Source organism: Zonotrichia leucophrys, chromosome 1A (assembly GCF_028769735.1).
Source record: "Zonotrichia leucophrys gambelii isolate GWCS_2022_RI chromosome 1A, RI_Zleu_2.0, whole genome shotgun sequence".
NCBI lineage: Eukaryota > Metazoa > Chordata > Aves > Passeriformes > Passerellidae > Zonotrichia > Zonotrichia leucophrys.
Genome location: NC_088170.1, coordinates 33,908,484 through 33,934,517, shown reverse-complemented (window position 1 = coordinate 33,934,517; position 26,034 = coordinate 33,908,484). Strand labels below are relative to the sequence as shown.

General features: G+C 35.3%; 1 protein-coding gene across 1 annotated transcript in view; it reads right to left on the bottom strand.

Moving 5' to 3' along the window:
- The window catches only part of CFAP54 (cilia and flagella associated protein 54), a 102,161-nt gene that overhangs the window by 48,714 nt on the left and 27,413 nt on the right, over positions 1–26,034 (bottom strand). Inside the window, exons 21-35 of the mRNA XM_064733592.1 lie at positions 22,715–22,888; positions 20,342–20,434; positions 17,794–17,979; positions 16,637–16,779; positions 14,469–14,616; positions 13,336–13,491; positions 11,540–11,662; positions 9,388–9,522; positions 8,852–8,948; positions 6,011–6,100; positions 5,244–5,370; positions 4,421–4,514; positions 3,331–3,470; positions 1,552–1,770; positions 1,012–1,148 (exon numbers count right to left, since the gene is read on the bottom strand). Of these exons, the coding sequence (XP_064589662.1) occupies positions 1,012–1,148; positions 1,552–1,770; positions 3,331–3,470; positions 4,421–4,514; positions 5,244–5,370; positions 6,011–6,100; positions 8,852–8,948; positions 9,388–9,522; positions 11,540–11,662; positions 13,336–13,491; positions 14,469–14,616; positions 16,637–16,779; positions 17,794–17,979; positions 20,342–20,434; positions 22,715–22,888 (2,062 nt within the window). The remainder of the gene's footprint in view (positions 1–1,011; positions 1,149–1,551; positions 1,771–3,330; positions 3,471–4,420; positions 4,515–5,243; positions 5,371–6,010; positions 6,101–8,851; positions 8,949–9,387; positions 9,523–11,539; positions 11,663–13,335; positions 13,492–14,468; positions 14,617–16,636; positions 16,780–17,793; positions 17,980–20,341; positions 20,435–22,714; positions 22,889–26,034) is intronic.

The window sequence follows — 26,034 nt, the reverse complement described above, 5'->3', positions numbered from 1 at the left end:
CAGAAATTCAAGTGCTAGTTTTTGTCACACCTCCTTGGAGAAGGCAAAGAGGACAGCTGATTTTACCTAAGGAAGCCCTACATGGAAAGAGAGGAGAAATTCCATCTTTACTGCCATGGCAAGAATGTGTCCCTGAAGAGATATTGAAAAGACCAGGCCTGTGATTACTTGTTGAACTTCTGGAGCCTATGCAGACTTTGTGCTGACTTTGTACACTACCATTGACATCTGAGGAAATCAAAGTCCTGCATTTCACAATTACCCACAGATAGGAGCCTTTTGGCTCCTGTTGGAACCTCATGGATTAAAAATAGCTAGAATAATAATAAATGTTAAATGTGAAAGACAGAGAAATTAAATAACAGTGGTAGAAAATAAATTGTTCCTGAGGTAGCTTCTGGCAGAGGGAAACACTGGGGAGAAAGCAGCAGAGAAGGAAAATTAAATTCTACTTATAATTTGAAAGATAATAATAAGCTCCAGTCTATAACTTTAAAACTACTTACAGAATGACCCAGGGAAATTTTGACCTGCTAGGAAATGTAAAGGAAACTACCAATCAGTTACAAACCTCAGAAACTGAAAGAAATTATCAATGCATTCAGAATCATTCGGAATATTATCAATTTAATATGTGTAGGTAGTCTGGTATCTGCAAAACTAAAACTAGTATCATTTTTCTTTTTTAAACTTACAAACTTACTAATAAATTATAGGATAAAGAATAACTAATTGATAAAATGTAACATATTTATTAATAGATTAAAAAATGCTCAGAATTATTAGATATACCACATGACTTACTAAGACTTCTGTTATACTAGGTATGCCAAAAAACATGGATGACAATAGGAGGAAACCTAGAAATGTCTTCTATGTCTTGGCATGACTGACTGTTTTTCCAAAGGTGATGTGGGCAACTAATGATGGAGGTCAAAAGAGCCAGAAATTAAGAGAAACAAAAAGTTAAGTTGAAACTGATTACAGTTGTGCACCAATAAAAATTCTTACAGGTTTGGGTTTCAGTGTCTTCTGACTTTTCAGGGAGAGAAGGACTTGGTTTTCCTATGTTATCATCTGCAGCTTCCCTTGCCAATACAGTGCCAGAATTGTTTAATGAGAATATCTCAGGATCCAAAATATTGTAACTGCAAAATGGGAGAAAGAGAAGAAAACACAAAAAAAACCCTTCACATATGATATCAAAAAGAATTTCTATGTACATACACAAAATTCAGTGTCTCAGAAGTGATTACTTTCCAACAGCTTCAGGAATAAGAAATAATGAATGATAGCCAAATTATAAGGAACCAAAAAATAACTTAGTATAGTATATTTCAAAGCTTTCATCTCACCAATGAAGTTAGCAACCAAAACTGTGCCTGATGTCCACAGGATGGAAAGCAAAACCTTTTACATAGTAACAAGTAATTTGTATTTGAAAGCTGAACTGTTCATATGAATATATTGTAATTCAGATCTGTCTGCAGTAACAGCAATAACACAATAATCTCTATTAACAGCAATCACTGATAGTGCAGTAAGATGTACCTGTCCAGATGCTGTGAACCACTAATTCCCATATTGTATTGCACTTCCAGGTTCTTTTTAAATAGATGGTAGTGTGCAAGGGCCAGATAGATATTCATCTGAGACTTCCAGGGCATCTCTTCAAGACACATTTGACAAAAGCGACTTCGGATTACGTATTTAGTCAGCAGCATCACTAAGGTTTCATGAGCCAATTTCTTCAACTTATCCATGGCTTTGCTAAACCAAAACATATGAAGTAGCAAGAAATGAAACTGTTTTCTTGAAGCTCTAGAAAAAAAGTCCTGGTAAAGATACATGGATATTCTGTTGCATCTCTCCAGATTAATATGCATAAGCATATGACATATTTCTAAACAAAAGACTTTTGCTTTAGTCAAGAAAAGCAACTGTGCTTTCCCTCTTTACGTGCACTTAACACACAGTAAATCCCATTTTATATTTTACCAGCTTCTATAAGATAATTGTCTTAGTACTTTAATGAGTTTAGATCATTTTGAAGTTATTTGTCCCTGAATTGTACAGATTATTATAGCAAATATAATGTGCTTCAAAGTCAATTCAGGAGGACCTTCTATTATACTATAAATCTAGATTTTGGGTTTTTTTATTGCTTTGCTTTGGCAGTTAAGCACATCCAGTATGAAGAGAACATAGTATTTCAAATCTGGATGCCTGCCTTGGATTTCCAGCCAAAGGTTTTTAAGGTTTCCATGAGAGATGAAAAAATTCTGTATTACTTGACAAACATACAATGTTGTATTCAAACCAAATCTCATTTTTTTTAAAATTAACTGTAAACTGATTCCTTTATTAATCTAAATTATTTTTCTGCCTGTTTTTCACCTTTAAAATGTGGGCAGAATAGTATACCACATACAATTTTGATTAAATTATGCAGCATTACTGTTATGTAAGACACAAAAGAGCGGCTGATAAAAACCCCAGATAGGTTAAACATCCTTTCTTCTGCTGAAAGCCATGAAAATCATTTTAAATAAGGTAGGGTTTCTTCTGTCAAGGAGGAATAATAACATCTTTAGATGGTTTAGGTGAATATTTAGAAGATGATATGGAAACACTTTTTAGGTTATTTAAAACACTTCCAGAATCAGTTATATGATTGCTTATGTGCAAATATTTATAGTTTCCTATTTGCCAATTACCATAAGTGACCAAAGGACCAAATTATGAGTACTACACATTCTTTTAGGTCAGAAGGTAATATTATTGGCAAGTTCACCAAATATAAACAAGTACCTGCCAAAAGAAGAGGTGAATTATTATTTTTTTTAATCAAAAACAGTTCTGGGGAAGCTACAAGACAGATAGTCCAAAAAGACTAGCACAAGGTCCACAAAAATAATTCTGAATCTCCTACTACTACTATTATTATTTATTTAATAATAAATATTTTATTAGCTTTGTAACAGATAAACTCCCCAACACAGTTTCAAAAACCTTATAATACTCAGATTATCAGAGCTTTTCCACCTTGATGAATCAACATGCTCAAGCTAACACAACTGAAATACAATCTTTGATTATTAATACAGAAACTTGAAATCATTAACAGCTATTAAACAGAAATGCAACAGATTTTGTTTCATTGAGTGGAAACCAATTTTATACTAAACTACATCAGAAAAATGAGAGGACTGTGCAGAAACTAGTCTCTTTGCTATAATACAAAAACTAAAATACACACTTAATTGTAATCTAAATTTCAGTCAAAATATTTTTTCTGTATATATAAGCCTGAAAACTGTGTTCATTTACTTTTGTGCTTCTGAAGATTGCATTGTATCTGGATTTTTCATTAAAAACTCTCTGAGAGGTCCTTTCTGAGGCACAGCTTGTTTTGTTGGTTTCTTTGCAGGTGATGCCTTTGCTTTCCCTGAAGGTGAGGTATTTTTTCCCTTTAAAAAAAAAGTCTTGCATCAAAATCTTAAATATACTTCAAATAATTATTTATACCTACATTATCAATCACCTGAGGTATAGAGCAATTTGGCTTACATAGGAACAGAACATTAAAAAAGATTCTGGAAATGGTTGTCAAAGTAAAACTGCAAAAGAAGTACTTAAAAATTCTAGAAAACGTCACCATTTTTCTGGAAAGTACATGTCAACAACACACAAAGAAGCCAGTCAGGTCCCTGAAGATTTTCTTTCATATACCAGTCTTTTCATCACAGAAATAATGACAATTCATTTCCTAATATTATAAACAGTAAAGCTTTGCAATGCAAAAATGAAGACAGAAAAACCCTTTTCCTAATCTATCTCAGATGCTAGCAGTATTTCAACATTACTAGAGGATTATGAGGGAGAAAGCTCTTCCTGCAAAATAATACAAATCCATTAAGATTATCAGTATCTTCCAGTAAAAGTAAAAAATTATTTTAAATTAATTCTGAAGAAAAAGCCTTTGCAGTGCAATTAGAACATCTGCACAAGGAGTTAACCATAAACAATTACTCACAAAAAAATCTAAGTACATATTGTACAAAAAGGCCTGAGCTGATCTCCTTTTCTGAATGTGATGGTACCCACGTCACTTCCTATTACCACCATGTTCTTTTAAAGGGAGTCAGGTAAGGCAAGTTTCTTCTGATTTCAGAATTCGTTATTTTGACTTATCTGAAATTCACACAATTGTTGGTCTTTCAGATGAATCCTATGTCAGCATTTCTTCCTGGTTTTAGAAGTGCAGAGGTCAGCTGAGGACTAGAGTTTGTATCCCAAATTTTAGGAACTGTGTATGTCTCTAGATGAGATTTTTATGAGACAATTTTTGAAAATTTATTTTGTTCTTATGGTATTGCTACCCAGTAAAAATATATAACTCCTTAAAAATAAAACTCACCTTCTGAACTTCTGCAGCACTTGTGCTTTCTCCCAGAGTGAGAGACCTTGCTTGTGCTGCAATTCCATCAGTACCAAGGAAGCTCTCATTCCTCCTGATGAAAAATATTTTTAAAATAATCATCATAATAATCATCATGTTAAATTCCTTTCATAGTAAAAGATTATCTTTGGGAACATATAGAGCACATCATGCAATTCCTATTTCGTTGGCAGTTTTAAATTCAAAAGACTTAGTTTCTTTCATCCTCTTAAGAAATTAGGAAGTGTTAATTTTCAAGGTTTATTACAGAAATCTGAATTTGTGAGTAACAACTATATTACCTTCCTAATGCCTAGTAAAATAAAAAATTTTCTTTATTACCCAAATTATACTACAGAATTTTGCAAATAATTTCTTCACATCCTACTGTTTTGGTCTCTTGTAACCACAATTCCTGTTCCCTAAAATATATATCTCATTTTCACTGATTACTTGCCTTTCATATTTTAGAAATACTGATGTGGTTTTTTAAAAATAGGATCTTCTCAGGTAAGTGTCTACAATTTGGCTCCATTTATCTTTTCCCCATAGAATTTTTTTGACACTATAGTAGGCCCTGATCAGTTTGCTTTTGATTTAACCCATCACAGCCTCCCAAGCTATGCCACCACCCCATAATAACAGCTGTGTAATCCATGTTCATGGAACTTCCGCAGACTAGGAGTCATGGAAATTACTCCTGATGGGTCTTCCAATGGGTACAGCTTGGAGTTTCTTTTGTAAATGTGACTCTCATGAGCCTAAGCAGTAGTTTTTCACTACTACTCTAACAGAGATCTACCTTTTCAAGTTAGTTTCCACACTCTCTGCCCACTCCAGAACACTCTGAAACTTCTCTTCATTCATGACTTTGTGCAAAAGCTGAACGAAGAACTCAAGGAAACGTGTGTTGCCTTTGAATTTAAGCACTGCAATAAAGTAACAAATAACACAGGTATTTATGCTGTAACAGAATTCTGAAGTCAGCTTGGATTCCAGCGACCTATGCCTCCAAGCACTTATTTAGGCCATGTTGTGTACCCATAGCGACACTAAAATCAGGGATACTCAATGGAAGTTGCTAAATGCTTCTTGTGACTAGGCATCCAGAATCATAAGCTCATTCTATTTAATATACTCCTAGAATTACATACATTATAGAGACAGCGATTTCTGTGAATTCCTCTTCCAGTGAAATAATTTAATGTGGAAATAGGGTACCTCAGTTTTGAAAGAACATTTCATACAAAGAGAATATTTGAAAAATTTGGCACATTTTTTAAATTTACTTGTTTCTAAGGTTATTAGAAAACATACATGATTCAATTTAAAATATTAATATTTTATATACTTAGCATGAACACCCCAAATAATTGGTTGCATTCTATTCTCTATGTGTTTACAGTGAGAACTTTTTATAAGCTATGTTTCACTTGATTTTGTATATTTAAGAACCAAATGAAGGTAACATTCCCAAGAGCTTATTCCAAGCAAGAATGAGATTGCTTTACTGGCAACTTTCTGAAGTAAAGGAGCCCTTACAATTAATATAAACAGCAACTACCCTACCTTCTCGATAAGCACGGTCTGATGGCCAACATGAAATTACAGGGTAGAGTAGCAACAGAGATTCCTTTCCTGTAAGCTGTGCTCCAGGACCTGCATCAATAACCAAATGAAATCCATTATGAAAAGCAGTAAGAATATACAATAAAAACTCCACTTATAACTGACCAAAAAAAATCCTTCTCTAGCACAGAGTTTGCTTTTAAATCTCTAACTGTCGTGAGAGAGGATGTCTGGAGTTCGTCAGAGGTCTAAAAAAGAGCCATGAAAATCATATGTGGAGAAGAATGTGCAGAAAGGACATGACAAAAATGTATTTAAGGCTATACAGCAAGAACTGATCCCATGATACTGCTATTGACTAATGCTTACATTCATGCTCTGCATATGGATAATGTAAGTACGTAGAGGATTCTTTTTTCTTAAGCTAAATATTTACAAAAATAGATGTATAGAAATTCAGTTATATTCTATAAATAATATACTTTATATAGAATACACAGATATGGACAGTATACAGAATTTATAGGGCAATAACTTGGATTCAAGCTTCTGGCAGTTAAACACAACAGCTGATTAAAAATTATCAGCTAACAAGCACCAAAACAATGTTAAACATACTGCTTGTTATTTTTCCTTAATAAAGAAAAATAATCTACAAATTTTGTGCTTAGACAAGTCCTGTAAGTTGAAAAACATCAATGCAGCAAATCCCTGAAAAAAGCAAGATTAAAAATGCACTCTGGAACCAGTTGTAACTGTGGATCAATAGATACAACATCCAGTGAGAGCAGTCAGTTTAGGTCTGTTGAATGTAAATAATGTCCAACTAAGTAGGACAGCCAGCAGGAAAAGCAGACTTTTAAAACAGGACACCCTTTCTTAGTACTCTCTCCCATTTGACAATTTCAAAAATATGTTGCTCCAAATAAGCCTTTTCACAAAGAAAAATACGTCCCAAAAATTTTTTTATCGGAAAATATTTGAAATCTCAGAATTTAAATTGTACTGTGTGTGAAATATTTTGGTTTTCTCTTCTTTTGAAAGAAGCAGATTCAGCTCTTTTCCATTTTTCTTGTAGACTATCATTAATGGAATGCTAAGTGTTGATCCAATTATAAGGATTTCCTATGACAAAGCTTTTTCCAAAATGCTTCTAACAGCATGCCCCACAGGTGTGCACATTGCCCTGAACCATTAATACATATTTGTAAGGACAGCTGTAAGCTTTGCATGGCCACAGCAAAAGGCTTCTTCTCAGTTTGTATCCTGAAACTATTGACAAATAGGCTATTTCAACAACAGAGCAGATTTTAGTGATCAATTATTTGCCAGCTACTGAAAATGTGTTTTTTTTCTAACTGATCAATCCATTAATTTAACTTTCTATTAATTAATCAACATGCTTTTCAATTAACTTACAGAATTCTTTCCTTATGTGACTTGTTCTGCAGGAATGCAGGCATCAGTGTGAGCAAAAATGAAGGATTATTGCACAGATTAATGGAATTTTTCCATCACTCCTTATCCTATTTTTCACAATAATACTTTCTCTTCTGAACAAATGCATGCACAGAGGTGACGGATGGTAACTAGAACAGGAGGGGTGTGGTCTTGCAGCAAAGGCCTGCTGCATACTGGGCTGTACTAGAAACAGCATGGCCAGCAGGTCAGGGGACATGACTATGCCCCTCTATTCAGTACTAGAATAGGTGTGAGACCACATCGAGGTTACTGTGCCTGGGTTTGGGCACTGTAGTACGAGACATCAACATAGTGAAGTTGAGAGAAGGACAGGCAAGATGACAATGAGCTATAGAGCATGAAAAGGCTGAGGGAACTGGGTTTCTTCAGTCTTAGGAAGAGAAGGCTAAGAGGAATCTACACTCACCTAACAGAAGAAATACAGAATGTGGAGACAAACTCTCCTCACTGACAGCACAACAGGCAATTGAAACAAGTCAGAAATCAGAAAATTCCAAAGACATCTAAAGAAAACCTCTCTAACCATAAGAGTGGTTAACTATCAGAACGGGTTGCCCATAAAGGTTATGAAATCTCTTTCTTCAGAAAGATTCAAAACTTGACTGGACAAGCCTCAAGCTGATGTAATTGTACCTGTTTTGAGAAGGGGGTTGGAATAAATACCTTCCAACCTATACTACTCTACCATTCTATCCAGGTACCAATCAGAAGTGTCTCTGAGATTAAGTTCTAACCAAACTTTCTTTATAATCCTTACTTATTAATTCATCTAACTTTGGCAGGATTATTAGCCAGAAAATTATTGTGCTTGATCCAGAATCCAAGATACTTTAAAGCATGTTTATTCATTTCCAACTTAAAAGGTAGTTAAATACTAGCATGCATACAATTCCCTCACAAAAACAACAATTTCTGTTAACTTGCTTCATGGAGAGTTTTCTCCACTAAAATTTCCTGCAGTGGTCATTACTACTAACATTGGTGGGGTATTCAGACAAGCTATAAATGGACAGTGGTCTTTGCCACTGCATTTTCTGATTTAAAAAGATAAAGCAAGCCTAAATAACATGGAATCCAATTTAAACAGGTTGGAAGTGGAAGAACATAAATATTTGCAGAATTGTTCACAAAGGAATATTCCTTTTAAAGAAAAAATGTGTGTTCCAGTGGAAATTACAAAAAAAATATGAATGCACACATCATTACCAGGTGATCATTACCAAGATCATTATTGCTTTGGTTGAGTCATCATGGAAGATACAAGAAATAAAAGTACTTCTTCAGTAAATGTAGTTTTTTCAAACAAGCAATAGAAAACTCCATAGACAAAGGTAAGACATGTTTCAACAGTACACCCACCTGGTTCTGTCAGTTTGAGTAGAGTTGATTCAAGAGAATTTAGATTTTCTGCTGCTTTTGCCATTGCAGCTAAATGGGATGCCCTTGAGGAACGTCTCTGAAATATTGAATACTTTGTTATGAAAGCTTAGCTTTAATTTAACTAAAACCAGCTTGTCAATAGTGGAATCTAGCTTAGATCACAAGTCTTCTAAATCTATATCTTCTAATTTCATCAATATTGTATTATTTTTCTTTTCTTATAAAATAGAAATTATGTTTGTGACTTTTTTGGCACAGCATATTTTGTCAAGCATGGGGACTCCCAATCTCTGGAGGCATTTAAGACTGGGCTGGATGGGGCGCTGAGCAAACTGGTCTAGTACAAGGTGTCCCTGCCTAAGGCTGGGGGTTGGAGCTGGATCATCTTTGAGGTCACTTCCAATATAAACTATTCTATGATTCTAGAACAAAAAAAAATATTAGTAAATCTAGTCTTCAAAATAATAAAATACAGAATTTAAAGAAAAATTAAAAACTAGAGCAACTACTTTTACTGCTTTGCCAGTGCGTGTTTCTTCAGTTTTCACGTCTCCTGACTGGCCAGGTGAAACTCCTGGTGAGATCAACAATTTTTTCCCATAGTTAATGATAATTGCTGAAAGTTCATACTCTTTCCATGAATGTAGTACCTATAAAAGAATAATCTGTTACACAAGTTTTTTTTTACATGATACGTAATATTTCATTCCTGTCTACTTATAATTGTCAAAATGCATGAATATTATAAATATAAATTTATTACTCAATATGCAAGTTTCTTTTAATAAAAAAACCCAGGACTGTAGACATGTAAAATAATTGGAATTGCAGATTTTATCTATGCATTCTATTCTGCTTAGTCTATCCCTCAGAGAATAGAAAGATTTACCCAGAAGTATCTATTGCTGTGATTGACACCCTCCCTGTTCTCAGGTAGTACTGCTATCAAAGAACATACAGGATAACTAAATGATCCTCATTTGCCTCTCTGGTATCAAGCACACATTTTAAAATCCCAATTGTATTGAAAGGACTGGTGAAATTTATTTTTAAATTGCAAAATTTATAAATTAACAGTGTAGCAAATGTTTTTCAGTGGCTTTATCTTCTTTAGATAGAGCTCAAAAGGCCCCAGTGCTTCTACTACATGCAAGCTAACTTTACACTAGGATCTTTGCCTTTATGATCCTAAGTAAGTGTACAGATTACCTTAGGATAAACACAGTACATGACCTGACTCTAAGTCAAAAGAAAAACATATACCCTGCCTTAATGAGAAGCATTTTCAATTCACTCATTCTCTTTGCTATTCTGTATGCTATCCTGTTGAAATTCTATCTCTAAGGGAAAAAACCCAGCAATATAAGTGGTAGTCAATTAGCTGAGGAATCCAACAAACAAACATCTAATCAAGGTTTCAAGGCTCCTAATAGGCTTTATTGTGTCTGACAGCATTCACCTGGGGCCTATGCCTATGGGGCCAGCTGAGAGGAGCTCCCTCTCAGCTCAAGTCTAAGCCTACAGTCCCTGCTGGCTCCTATATGGCAGTAATGTTGGTCTCCAGCCTGGTGCAAGTTATGCCTGGTGTGACAATAGATCCACTAGACTGGGCACCTGGCTCATGGACCAACTTCTGAGTTTGACCTCAGACTATTCCCATCATGATGGACCTGCCTGCTGGGCTCTATCTGACCCTAGCCACCTCACCAGCCTTATCCTCACCTCTGGACTGACTTCCCAGCTTCAAATCTGACCTGCCTCATCATCACAAATTTGCCTGATAATCTGGATGCCTGGCTGAACCTCTGTACCAGGTGCTGCTCTGCCAGCCACGGCATTGCCCTTGGCTCCTGGCCTCACAGCCATGCTGCCCTTGCAGAGCATTTTTTGGGTTATTTGGTACAGATCTGCTCTTGTGAGGTTAGCATGGAGATTCAGCTCCTATAAAGACCAAGCTGAGCAATCACCAGCATGGGGCAATCTCTCAAATCCTTAGCCACAGCTCAGCTTCAGTATGGGCTCTTAGCTGAGGTGCACCCAAAGGTAGAGGAAAGCTGACTTTTTCAGTATCACACGTTTATAATAGTGAGTAATTAACTGCAGCATGTCCCTATACATGAGGGAAAAAAATCCATACTGTGTTTCTCCTTATCTCACTAAACAGATTGAGTATCTGAATCATATGTCATCTACAGACATATATTACAGTTGAAAGTCAAGGTGTTATTACTTTTGCCAGCATGCATGACTAAACAGTATAAAGTCTCGTGTATCTAATTAGCAACTAAAACAGATATATTAATCAGATTAAAACTACAAATATGACTTTTGCAATAAATACTTTTAAACATACATTATATGTATGTCTTACTGAAAATAGTATTAGCTTAAATATAAAATTACACAATCATATAAAATGTAGATCTAATGACATGGACTAATAGTTTTAGACTATTTTCTGAATAAATACTAAAAAGGCAAAATGTCATCATAATAAAAATGTACTGATTCAAAGATGCTAATAAATGTTTGCATGCCTTTACTATTTAAGATTGCTGGTACTGTAAGATATCATTCTGAAGGCCAGCTTACTAAATCTCTTTTTTCATCCAAATGACAAGAGCCATATCTCAAATTAAGCTGTAAGCACAAAAATTCACACCGTACCTTTGCTGTATGATATGAAGCACAAGCTATCATATGCAGAATACTCTCATAACATTCTTCCTGTCTCCTTTGCAAAGTAGAACTTGGAATTTCTTGGAGGACAGCCAAGCATTTAATGAGAATCTGTAAATACAAGGGTTAAAACAAAAATTGGAGTCTAGAGCATACTTTCAAGCTTGTACCTCTGTACAGCCCACTGTATTTCATGGTGAACTTGAAAAATACTTTGAAATCTAATGCATAGGATAAAACATTAGTTGTACAAATGCCAATAATTAAATTTCTATTTAATTGAACAGTGTCAAGATTTCAACCAGTCTTTTGGAATAAATTACATGTTCACATAAAATCCCAGATATTAATATACAGATACATGATGGATATTTTTACTGATCTCACTAACATGGAATCCAAGAATGTTTAATTCAGTGAGGTAACATAATCCTACTGGAGGACTGTTTGAAAATATATTGAGATGGTAAGGATTTCAAATGAAAAAAAATATTTCCAATATATTGTAAAAAAAAATACTTCTTTCCCCAGTTTTGTCCATCAGAAATGAAAAGAACTTGTGGCTATTTTTTGTGGAAATAATTTTTGTGGCTATAAGTTGTGGAACTTATTTTTCACTTTACTTAAGAAATCTGAAAGAGGAGCCATTTCCAGTGGCTAGCTGTACCTTTAGCAGGACAACAGCATCTTAAGCAAGAAGCTATCCCTGTATTCAAATAGATGATTTTTATTTCGTAATCACTCCTGAAAACTTTACAGGGCCCTAAGTGTCCCAGCAGTCCTTCCCTGAGCATCCTCACTTGAGACCTCCCATCACACCCTCTCTCAAGCTCAGGCACAAGCCTTCAGTCCCTGCTTGAGCTGTGGTACTGCCCCATTGGTCTTCAGTTCTTTCTCCTGCATGGACCTTGGACCTGTGCTGCAGCCTTGTCTCCAGCCTCTGGCTTCAATTCCTGCACCTCCTGACTTTTCCTCCTGGATGGACCCTGGGCCAGCCCAATAACCTCATTTTCCCTGGGCTGCCTTGGATCCTCTTACCAGCACCCTTCTCTGTCTGCCATGTTCAGATGCTGCTGGTCTGTGCTTCACCTGCAGTGCGGTCACCTCATCCTTTCTCACAGAGCCAATATACTCTTATTGCTGCTACCTAAAAAGGCTACCTAATTACAGGAAAAAGATTTGCATGTTTCTACTGTATGCTTGCTGAATGTAAAAACCACATCTGCTGCTTCATAAAATGTATTCTGTTTTTGAAGAGAAGGTGTTTGCTTCTGGAAAGGAACTCATGCCTGGAAACTAAAGACTGCATTGTCAAAACACTGAATAGCTTTCTTTTCTTTAAGAAGAAAACAAAACTGTATATGAAGCAAACATTCTGAATTAAAAAAAAAAAAAAAAAAAAACAACAAACCAACCAACAACCAAACAAAAGAAACCACAGGCAAATGCTGCTTTTCTTCCCTCAAAATTGCTGCCTGCAAATAACATTCAAGTAGAAATTACATTGTAATTTCTGCTACAGTTTAAAATACCAACAATCACCCTAAAGAAACAACTGATACTCTGCAGTTACTTCACCATATCTGAGAGCAGACTGTGTGCAGCTTACATGGAACTTAGATGCATTGGGGACGAATAAAATTCTAAAAGGCATTTCTTTCATCAGCTATTAAGCAGTCACAGCCTAGATATTTAGCTCTCCAACTGTACTGCCTGTTATAAGTTTAATTTGAATCACTATAACTGCAGGACCTGACAGCCGCTTTGTCTTAAAATGCTCTCACCTGAACTACTGGCACTGAAAAAATCTTGTGGTAAATAAGTGGGGCGAGGAGACCATAACATTGTACAACAGACTGCAGTGCATAACTTGGATCGTTCAACCAGTTGCTAAGTTCAATTGCCACTGTCATTCTTTCACATTCTGCTAATCTAGCTACCTGTAAAAGAAAAACACATTTTGATTTAAATATTCATTCTGTTGTTAAACCATTTGAGAGTGGAAGAAGACAGATGTTACTGCAGTTTAAAAAGCAGGATAAGCAGCAAGTAAGAAGAAAGTTTAAGAAGGAATATAAATTCGCACCTGTTAGAAGTATATTAAAAAACACATTATTCCTGATACTAAAGGAAATGATTGCTCTTGATCTAATTGTGCCCTCTGAGTTTACCCATATAATTTACAAATTGAGGCTGATTAATAACCTCAAACTATGTGCAGTGGAAATTTCACATGCTAGCCTCTCAGAATCGGTAAGGGAAGGATAAATCCTTCCCTTCATGTTATCTGTTGCAGTCCTTGCAAGTGAGAGTTTATCTTGTAAAGTCACAGAGTAATCAACTGCTCACATTTTTTACAAGTACTTCAGCAAAGAAATAAATAGAATAGGAATGCAATAAAACAGGAGGCAAATTTGACTATCCAAATAAAAAAGAAAGTGTGTATTTTGTCATTAACATGCCATTATACTATAAAAAACACTGAAATAAAATATTACTATATTAAAACCATGAAACCCTGTTAGAAGTCACATCTTAATTAAAAAACATGTATTACATAGCATAAATGTTGAAAATTTAAAAAATTCAAGGTAGATCTTTAGGGGACAAAAATAACTTTTATTATACTTCTTTCTTATATTATAGTCTACCACCACTGAAGTCAAGAAAAATCCTTCCTCAGTAGGAATCAGTGTGCTTTGGTTAGGCAATAACTGATTCAGAAACCATCATTCCAGCAGGATGTAAATAACCAACAGCTTCTGAAATACTTCAGAAAAAAAGGCCATGTAACCCACAGAAAATGGAGTATTCTGTAAATGGGATTAGTTGATTGCCACATCTATCTTAAAATGATGAAATTAAGCTGATGAAAAAGTAAAATCAAATCCAGTATATTATTTTAAACCACACCTACTTGCTCCTTATAAAATATCTCATTGGAACAGATGGAATCACAGAAGAGTGCACCTTCCATGACATTAATGTCAGAAACAGCAAATATATTCCTCAAAAAGAGGTGCAAGGCAATAGGAGAAGTCTGAGATACAGCTTCAAAATGTAACCTACAAAATATAAAAGCAAAAGAACAGTAAAAGCACGTTAATTATGATTCAGATCTTGCATGCCTGACACTGTATTATAATAAAATGAAGTCTTTACCTTTAAAATTATGGACAAAATAGATTACTATAACTTCTTCTAGAAATAAGACCTACATATAAAACTGAAAAATTTGCTTAAAACTTCTAAATTAAAAGCTAAATAAATAAAAATATTACTTCTTTTGAAATTGCTATCCACTTTCTACTAATCTAAAACAACTTTTCCTTATCTGCATAATCTAATCCAGTGAAACTAATTTTGAACTGTCTGAAAGCTTCAGATGGTACAGCTTATTTATTTTCATTGTTGCCTTTTACACGTTGTTCTTCTGTATTCTGACAATGACACACACACAGTTGTGAAGTCCATTGCTAAGTATTACTAACAGACTCCTTTTCAACACTTATGTCTTGTATTACAAGTCTCAAAACAATCTCCTCTCTTTTGCCTGCTTTTCTCTCAAGATATTTTTGGGTTTTTTTTTTTCCCCTTCCCTGGGGACAGAGGAGCATTTGTACTTGCTGTATTTTTTAATATTTTTGTTACAGGAAAAAGCCTATGATTTTGAAGTCAAAGAAATAAATTCCTTCTTCTCCTCAATTGTATTTCCTGAAAGAGACTGAAACTCGAGAAGTAAGATCAAATAGACACATTCACTCACTCGACATTACCAAGATACCACTACCAGGGCTTCTAGCTGGAAAAACAGGTTTCCTTTCCTTCAGGCTCCCTCTGCTGTCCCTTTAGCGAGTCCAATTTCTTACCCACAGCTCAGTAAACCTGAAACTGCCTGATACCGCAGCCGTGAGAATCTTCCATGTCAATTAAAAAAAAAAATAAAGGGGGAGTAGGGGGCTTGGCCAGAAAATAAAAATTCCCAGAACTGCTTTGCACAGTTGTGCTTAAAATGTTCTGTCTTCATCTGATTTATCTGAAAAAAGACTTATTACAATGTTATCTCTAGAGCTGGATGTGTTAAAAAATTACTTATGAAAAAATAGTAATGACAAAAAAAATGCAAACAACAGCACAATGACTATTCCTGCTTTGTTGCCTGGCCAGGATAGATTAAAAAAACCCACACAGTCATGAAATAGAATATATACTGATTTTCTGGTAGCATCAATGCAGCCCATAGACTCTAAATCCCAAGTGCTACTATGGTTATGGCATGTAACATCAAGACCCCTGGTGCATTTGTATGCCTGGTATCACACACGTGGTGGCACTTGAAGGGCAGACACTGAAGCTGATTATTTGTATACAGCTAAATTGGATGTTAGTTCATTACCAAATCATAAATAGCTGACTTTGATATAAAACTATTTTTCTTATAATATTTCACATCTATTACTGCAGAAAAATATCTTTTATCTGGGAATAAATTCAGTTTTGATGCATTTCTGAACCTGGATCTATTGAATTTCAGTAAACGTAACCACAAAATTTCTAGCTGGTTGATGAAGAACTTCTATAATTATGGTTAAACATTTGATTTTTTTTAATAAAATTTTAAATATCTCTAAAGACCTTTAGCATATGCAAAGATTATTGACACACTATGTAGCTATCCCAAAACAGAATTAGCAACAATTTACCTGTTTTGGTCGGTGTTCTTGACAAATTGTTCACAATTTGTGAGATCTATTGCTCTCTTAATTGGAAAGTCAAGCACCCAGCGCATACGATACATTTTGCATATGAAAATGCATCACACAAAACTAGTACCCACTTTGGAAATGTTTCACAATTATCTTAAGAAAACAGCCATTACAAAGAATTAGGTGTGTAAATGTTAGCAGTGCCTTAAATAACAAAAATCCTCTGCTAATTATAAACCCTTTTCCCAGAACATTTTTCACATCACAAGCCTGAACAAAATTCCACAACTTGAAACTCTTCTAAATAAAATGTGCACATCTATAATAAAAAAAAAAATATAAATAATTAATTATTATTTAATTTTGTTTTACCAATTACCTTTTTGCAGATATAGTGAAATTACTACTTGCAGAAATTACAGCTGCATTGGGAGGCTGTGGAGAAGAATCTGAAACAAAGTAATCCCACATTGGTGAAAATGCTGCTCTGGCTAATCTGAAGTTGCCCATCTGATAGGCTACCTACAAAAAAAAAACCAAACAGTGAGTTGACGTGCTCACGAAATAACCAAGCCAGACAAAATTACAGGATCAATAAGGTTTCAAAACTCCCCACAACATTGTAAACTGTAAATTTACAATTTCTCTAAGAATATCCGAACACAGTTAAATAAAATACATGTAGCAATAACTGGATTTTACTATTATTAGTCTGGTTCAGATTCAGCATCAGTGAAAGCAAAGGGGCTCCTTGACTGCTGACCAATGCTCTAACAGTCCTGTGTGGAAAACTTTACAGGTATTGTGCTGCAGTTCTTGAAGGCATATAAATTCATTTAGGTTCACTTTTCTTTTGCTAATACTGCAGAATGCCCTTCTGCTCTGAATAACAGGATGTAAACTAAGCCAAATAAATAGGCATAAATTCACATGGATACATCTTACACTGGAATATTTTGGGAAAGCTTTTAACTGTTCCCCCTGATCTATCTATAGGGCTAGAAAATTTCACTTTTCTCTGTGTCACAATCTGTTTTAAATATCCTTTTATAAGAACACAAAATTATAATTATCTGCCAAACTTTGTGGTCTTTCACAAGATACTACAAAACTAATTTCAATATGAAAATGGTTGGCTTTGATATCTGCTAAGTTCAATAACATTTTTATTCCATAATGACTAACAAGATGATTTCTAGTACTTAGTCTCAACCACAAAAATAAAAAAAAACCCTAAATTATTTAAAAAAAAAAAAAGAAAAAAGTTAAATGCAGAATGTAAAACAGAGATGGTTTTACAGAGATAGAAAGGACTATCTGAGTCCTTTCCACTTAACCTGACATTTTTAATAATTTTGAATTAAGAATGAACTTACTTAGCTATACTATTTTTATGTTAAAATTGTGATTTGTGCTTGTCAAGCTTTCGTCAACAAGGTCTCAAGCTGTTACGAGATGCAGTTTTAGAACAACTACTGAAAACAAATAATTACAACAAAATGAAAGTAGGTGTCCATTATCGTATTCTAACCCTACCTGAGTTAGATATGCTCGAACAGTAGTAGCAGAAAGTGGTGGATAGGCAAGAATTGGCTTAGTCATTTGCCCAATGGCATCCCCAATAAGTTTTCCATCTGAAGAATATGCTGCCACAGCAAATATGTATTTCTCATTGGCATCTAACCCTTGGACTTCGAAGAGAATTTTCCCATCCGCCAGTATCTACCAATAAAAATATTTTTCTAGTTAGACTCACTGTACATACCAAAAACAAATCTCAAATTCTAAATGTTAATTATTAAACAAACTATTTAATGGTCCTGGATACAACCAAAGTACAATCCAGATTAATAGCAGGTAATGTACTAGATTCTTGTATAAAATTCTCAAAAACAATGAGAAAACAATGAAATTATAGGTGAAAAAAAGGATCAGTTTTGTCTGGAATGCTGATGTGTACACAGAGCACATAACCTAAGACAACAGTTAAGTACCAGGACCTGATGTTTTTCTAAGATACTTGTGTCCATTTGAACATTCACATAGTGATTGTCCATGCTTGCAGTCAGTGAGCTGAAACACTCTGTCCCTGAGCTGTGATAAAGACCATACTGCTCTCCTTCATACATGCCACCTTCTTGTATCAGACAGAGGCAGAGATATCTCTGGCTCTTTTCAGCACCACTAACAGCACTTTGGAGTCTGTGAAGCAAACAACATACTTTCAAGATCTCCATTTCTTCTTCAAGTAATTGTATACCTGCACCTTAACATTATGGCTCACTCCAAAGACGATTTTCCACGTCCCTCTCTGTGACCAAGGTGACTTACACAAGGAAGATTTAAAGACTTCAAGGGTCTTGAAACAAGAAACAAGTGCCAGAGATGGAATGATAATATGAGAATTGAGATCACCATAACACAGTATCAACACAACACTCTTTTTCAAACAGTCTCTCCTATATAAAAACACCCCTGAACAACAGAAATCCATTCAGGATGCTGGGGCTGAATCCTGAACCAGCAAACCAGAAATAAGTGAACCAAAAGTCTGCAACATGCCTTTATGTTAAGTTGATAGATCATTCTCTCCTCAGGAACTCTAAACTTTTTTATTGAAGTCAGCAGATAGAGACTTTGTCTGCAGATCAGCATTTTGCAAAAGCATACCCTAAAGCAAACAGAAGTTCCATTGCAGAGGTGTATGGTTAACCTCAGGTGTGTGTGTCTCCAGTGCCTGCCAGAGCTAAGATGGTCAGCGGCTTGGATGGACTGCAGCAAATTCACAGAAAAAACAGCTGGCAGCGGGGTGAAAGTCACCTGTCAAACACTTAATTCACCTGATAGGGGATGGAATATTGAAACTAACTTGCTAAACATCACAGGAAGCTTGGTTTTGTGGATTTCATGACAGAGTATCAGGAATAACATTAAAGCCTCTACTGCCAGCACCTACACACCTACTCTTCTGATACAGTTTCCCTTAAGGAGAGGAGCCAGGGGAACTAAGGGCACAGATTCCCTCTCCATCACCAAACACAAGTCTATCAGTGCTAGTATGGAGCTGGCTTACAAAGCCAGGAAAGCCCGAAACATCAGGCACAAGATGTTGATATCATTCTTCTGTCACAAAGCACACGGCAATGTTTTTGCCCTGCAAAGAATAGAACTCTTAATAAAGATTTCCAGACACAAAAATGATCACTGAGGTGATCGATGAGGAGTTAGACTACAGAAGCTGAAGAGGACATGTTGAAGCTTTCTTGCTCCTTTCTTAAATTACAAAATGCACAGTATTTGGATGGTTCATTGTTGTCATAAATGAGGACAATGCAATAGCAGGGATGAGTGAATGAAAACCAGAACTTTCTCAGTCTGTGCAGAAACACCACAATGTGATACAATGGAAAAAAAACCTACCTAAAAATGCAAAACCAAACCAACCAACAAATAAAGTAAAAAATCCAAAAAAGTAAAGGTCAAATTGTAATGAACAAATAATGTAGAAGTACCAAGACAGTCAACATGATCAGTCATAAGTAATTAAAGATGTGTGGGATGATTCACCACACCACATGCTCACAGAATGAAAGGGAAAGAGCATGAACCTAGAAATAAACTGTGTCTGAATATGAAGCTTATTGAAAAAGTTATATTACCATGCTGCCAGCATTAAGTAAGGCAATGACTTGTTTAGAAGAAATAGCTGATAGAAGTTACACAATTAAGAAGAATGAATTTTTATCTGTTTAGAATTTCCTTTTAAGTTCCTGGAAAGAGTAGTGTCTGGAGCACACTCTAAAAATACTTCATATACTTCCTTTTACTTTTACATTTCTTAGATATCACCCAAATAAATAGTTTAAACAAGGTACAGATTTGCTTAAATCTTGAAGCTTTTGAGTAATTTATTTTCTTATTCAAAAAAGATTCCTGGAAGTTTTTTGGTGTAAAGATAGAAGAGTTTGTCAAAGGCTTAACCAGTTACATGACTTTTAAAAATGTGTCAGATAGAAAGATTTAGAGAGTTGGATTTTTTAACAGGAAGAGAGAATTAACTAAACAAGTTTTACCTCTGTCTTACCTGTTCTCCTGAATTCTGAAGTTTATTACTATTTAACCTTACTTTCGTATTACTTCCTCCTGCTACACAGCCCAAAATACAGTACCATGAAACCTTTGAAGAAAATGAGAACAAAATTAATTGATGCACAGTATTATTTCCAATTTTTACCTAATGTAGAATGTACAAATTTTGTGAAAACAGTCTCTGCAAAAAAACTTGGCTTAGTTATAAAAAAGTATAGTCTAACTGCACTAAAAATATCAATTAATTTATTTAGCTGGAAAACTAGATATACTACTAGTGGCAATAAAAACAGATGATTCTCCAGTATCCTAACCCTACCCTGAGTTACCCTCTTCCTCAAAGCTATCCAAAAGCACAGACTCTACAGGTCACAGATTTAAAGTCACCTAGATCCATTATTCATCCTTGATCCATTATTATCCCTGCAATGGTATTCTTCTAAAGCTGGCAAGGGGTTCCAATTTAGCAAGCTACTTGAGGACAGATCCTTAAAATCAGGAAAAAGAGATGCAGGTATGACAGCCCTTCCTTCTGTTGTGTCAGCAACCCTGCTGAGGCTGCACTTGACCTCGCTGCCAGACATCAGTGAAGGCACTGAAGAGCATCGGTGTCAAGAGTGAGCTCTGAGGGACCCCACTCAGCACCATCCTCTGCCTGGACATGGAGCCATGGGCTGCAACTCTGCCTGTGTCCATCCAGCCAATTCCTTATCCACTGAATGACAATTCACCCATCAAATCCATGTCCCTTCTGTCTGGAGATCAGCCATGTCATGTGGGATTGTACCAAAGGCCTGACAGAAGTCTAAATGATGACATTTGTTGGTGTTTCCCTATTGACTGTTTTTCACAAGGTGTTATTGAAATGGAAGAGACTATTTTCAGCAAATGAGCCTTAAGATCTGAAAATCTCACAGGTATTTTGACTCCTAGTACAGGAACTATGTATGTCAAATTAAATCTGAGGCACACATTTATCCTAAGAAACTAATTAAATATTAAGCATTCAGTTAATAACTTCTACATTAAAAAAAGACCTTTCCTGTCTGCTCAACAGCTCTGTGTTAGCTTCAGAAAAAAAATGTCTTCTAGACTATCGTGGCTCAAATTATAAGAATAATAATCACACTTCGCCATCTAGTGGCCCGAGATGCTGCATTCACCCTCCTGTATCAAACAAAATTACTTTGGAACACATACTAAAACAAATGAACTACCAAACTTTTAAGTTTGGGTTTTTTAAAATTTTATTTTAGATTCAGTAAGGACAGAAATGGTAAACTTTTCCCGATTCAAACTGTTTGAAATTTACTGATTAAACTGCAATAAAACTGCAGGTTATGAAAAAACTGTTCACAGAAATATTCTTACCACTATTAGTAAGATTTGAACTTCTACTGGGCATATACACATGATTATTTTGAAGAAGCTTGCAAAATCACTATGAAAATTTCTCACTCAAGAAAACTGCAGCTAGTAAATTTTTCATACTTCAGCCTGTTTGAATCCCTTCTGGACAAGGGAAGGAGAGAGAATAAGGTGATTTAGAGTAGTCAGAAGGGATTTACTAAAGGCAAATCAGGGCTGACCACCATGACTGGCCTCTGTGATAAAATTACTTGATTAGCAAAGGAAGGGAGAGAAGTAGATGCCATTTGCTTTTCAAACTAGTGCATGGTAGGAGAAGGAAAAACAAAAGATCTAACTTGAAGCAAGGGAGACTCCAACTGCACATAAGAAAAAGTTTTCTATGGACATGCTGCCCTTTTGGAACACACTTTCCAGAGAAGCTGTCTCCATTCTTGGAAGTTTTGAGAACTGACGGCACAAAGCTCTGAGCAAAGTGTTTTAGTCTCACAGCCAACCCTCCTTTGAGCAGCAGGCTGAACAAGAGACCTCTCCTAATATCACCTATGATCTACATAGACCTGTGACACTACATGTTCAACAGAAAGTGGATTATTTCCAGCTGAACTGAGTCATTTCAACACTTCATTAACAGAGATTTTTGCATCACATGATGCAACAGTCTTGTCTCTCTTCAGAGGGTAACCAGGAGTATGTCAACCCCTAAGCAAGAAAACTTGCTTTTGATAAGTGGAATAAGTAAGTATTAGACAACAGAAGCACCAAGGGACATAATGCATGAGATTAAGAAAGTGTCATGAAAATGTGAAGATCAAAACAGTGAGTCACAGAGGAAAACTGACTCACAGAGGAAAAAAAAAAAAGGGATACTTAATTAAGTCAGAATAACATAATCCTCTCAGGAACAAAGAAAAACGTGTTGGTATAGCACTGTTGAAACAACTTTTTCTCTTGTGTATGATTTAGCTATTTCTTATGCAGTCATCATGAAAAACATTACCTGAATATCCGAATCAAATGGGGCTGGTTTAAATGTCATGGAACAATGTGATCTGGAAAGTAACAGAGGAGGAGGAGGAGTCCTGCTTTTTTTCCTGCTGCTCATAGCTTCTTTGAGACTGCGATACAATGCACTTTGTTCAGCTTCAACTTGCTCAATTAAAGTTAGTGCTTCCTAAGATTGAAATGAAAACCAATGGAAAACTATTAAAATATAACAGACAGATTTAAATTTTATACACTGTTTTCAAATTGTCATAGAAAATTTCGCTGCTATGTAGAAAACTTGCAATAGCTTTTCCTATTATCCTACATCCTAAATGAGGATGAATGGTACTTTGTGTAAGCTAATATACACAGATTAATTTCATAATTAGAGAATGCTATGAAAGAAGCATATCCAATTTTGGAAGAACCTATAGGAAATAAGTTAGTGATCACATATAATGTTAATAAACAATTATTGCCAGCCAGTGGTTAACTCTAACAAGAAACAAAAAAGATATCAACTCCTATTTAGGAGAGAGCTGGAAACCTAATCTGTGGAATTTCTAGAGGAGCTGTAGAAGCAGTTGGACTGAATTTTTTGTAATTCAGAAACCGAGGGAAAAAATAAAATCTACAAATAAAGAAAAAGGAACGTGGGTCCATAAAAGGTAGGGCTAAACCATTTTTCCCTTGGTTAACTGTAGACAGCTGAAAGCTGACTGAGTCAGGTGTCAAAGATGTGGGAACATTCTGAATATAGTGATTATGAGGCCATTTGGTTGGAGATCAAGGCTACACTTTATTCTTACTTGACTGAATAGCAAATTGTTAGGTTTCTTCACCTTGATGTCACTGCCAGTTCAAGAGAAACTTGGCAATCTAATATAAAGAACTTAGTACTTCTGCATCTTTAATTGTGGCAGCTGTTCAGTGCCTATCAAAGCCAAAAAGGCCAACTCATGGAGATGAACAAGGATTACATTTTGTGTAGAGACAAAAAATGACATATTTCTACAACTAGAAATTTTATTTGACACCTTTTAGTACCCTACACTGGACCAAGGACTCAGGCTGAGCTGAGTCTGAAAGATAAAATGAAAAAAAAAATCCCAAGTATTGGTAATTCAGTGACAATCCTATAATCTCGCACCTTAACAGTTCCTTGTTTCTGTCCTCATACATTTAGAAGACTACACCAAAGTGGGTCAGATCACAGACTGAGTAAGCATGGAATCTCATGTCCAAAAATTCTGAAAATATTTCAGGTTTATGGTGAAATGAGTGAAATGGGGAGCTAAGATTTAATAGTGCCTTTTGCACAGCTAATAATTTTCACAGCCCTACCACTCCACCTCATTCTCTCACCCTTTAGATTAGGGTTGCATCCACCCTAGTGAAACACTACAGGAAGGATATAAGATAAAGAACAAGATACAGAGTAACTCTTCCCATCACACAGGATTCACACAACCATTCAGCTTTTGCAATCAGCAGTTTGAGCCTTCATTGCTTCTTTAAAAACTATACTTCTCCATGGTAAGCAGCCCTATGACACATTTTTTAATTAAAAGTATCATGGACTCATTCTAGTCTAAAGATATATTTCTCATTAGTGCAAGGGGGAAAATGCTCCCAGCTTGAATAAAGATGGGTGTTGTGACTGAGAGTGGTACTGCATGACCGGTACTTCAGGAATTGTAGAACTTGGAAGATAATAAATGTGGCAGTGTTGCAAGATGAGCAAGAATAAGCGGTTGAGGAAGCCAAATGTCACCATAAAAACCCCAAATGCTTGACCTGTGATTAAATACATTTTATCCCTGACTCTGTCACAGACTTGTACCATGATATTAACTTAATCACATAAATTCAATACTCCAACTGGCCAATGAGAACTACCAGTGTATCCAATTCTGCAAAAACCTGGATGTCCAACTAGACGTATAGGACAGGAAAAAAGAATTAAGCAGCTGTGAAAGAAATAATAAAATGCCAAGCAGCTCATTAAGCAGCTTGATGCAATTGAGTAAACACATACGACTCAGAAGCTTCCATATCTACTCAGTTGTTTACTGCATGAGAAATGGTTATTTGTATACTTCTCAAAATAAAATAAACCGTTTCCTATTTTGCTACATAACAAAAACAGATTTGTAGCACATTGGGCTGATTACAGAAGAAAAGATCAGAAGATGCAATTCTATATAAAACTCTACAATACAAAAAAAGCAAAAGCATGAAAACAAAAGCATGGATTTGCTGCTTATTATGTGTTCACCATCCACCTCAAGCAGGAAAATTATTGAACATATAATTAAATATTTCATCATAAAACAAATATCAGAAGAGAACATGCTAAGTTTGTCCAGACAAAATGAATTCTGATATTTTCTGCCAACTGTATGCAGATATATTATATTTTTTTATCTACATCTTTCTTAGTGAAAAGTGCACAGAAGCAAAAGGTAGTGAAGGTCAGTGTAAGAGCTTGGTAAATGTTTGTTTAGGATAACAAGATACTTCTTGGGAAATGCCTGTAAGTCTTCACTGTTGACTTCAGTTACAATTTACATACCATATCACAACATCTGACATAATTTTCATAAATAACACATATTTTAAAAATATATGAGAGATATCTTTAATGTATGCATTTTCTGATCCAGGTTTTGCATTCTTCTGATGTAATAATTACATGTATTACTTATCATGCTTCCAAATTTGTGGCACTAAAAAGTAAGAAAAAACTTCTAGTAACCTTGTTTAAATTACTCTTTTATATTTTATATAGTGAAAATTGCAGCTTCTGTTATCTCTTGTACAGGCTATAAAGAAATTTCAAGCCCTGTTGTTGAGCAGGTAATTTTCATGGACAGATGCTGGCACAAATGTAAACAGAAATACTCTCATGGATTTCAAGAGAGTGAAATGAACCCAGGAAGACTCTGCTTTTAGCTCCAATAGATTCCAAAATCCCAATATCTAGACTGTTCTTTTAGAAAGAATAAAATAAAGTGCATGTCATCATCACCAGCTAAAGTATTCCAAGCCTTGGAAATCTGGGAAAAAGAACAATGTCAAAGGTTACAGTAAGGAAACCTGAATGACATTTTGGCAACATCTAGGTTTGTAACTGCAAAGTCCAGGAGATACAGTAGAGAAGAAAAGACCTTATCTACTCTCAGGTTTCCTGGAATTTGCATGTATGCACAAAATTTGGGGATGAGCTCTTTTCTTCTTTTAAGGTCACTTTATTCTTTGAAAAAGACTGGCAATAGATGTTAAAAACACATGATGACTCTCAAGTTCCTTCCATTTTTCTAGTTTTTATAA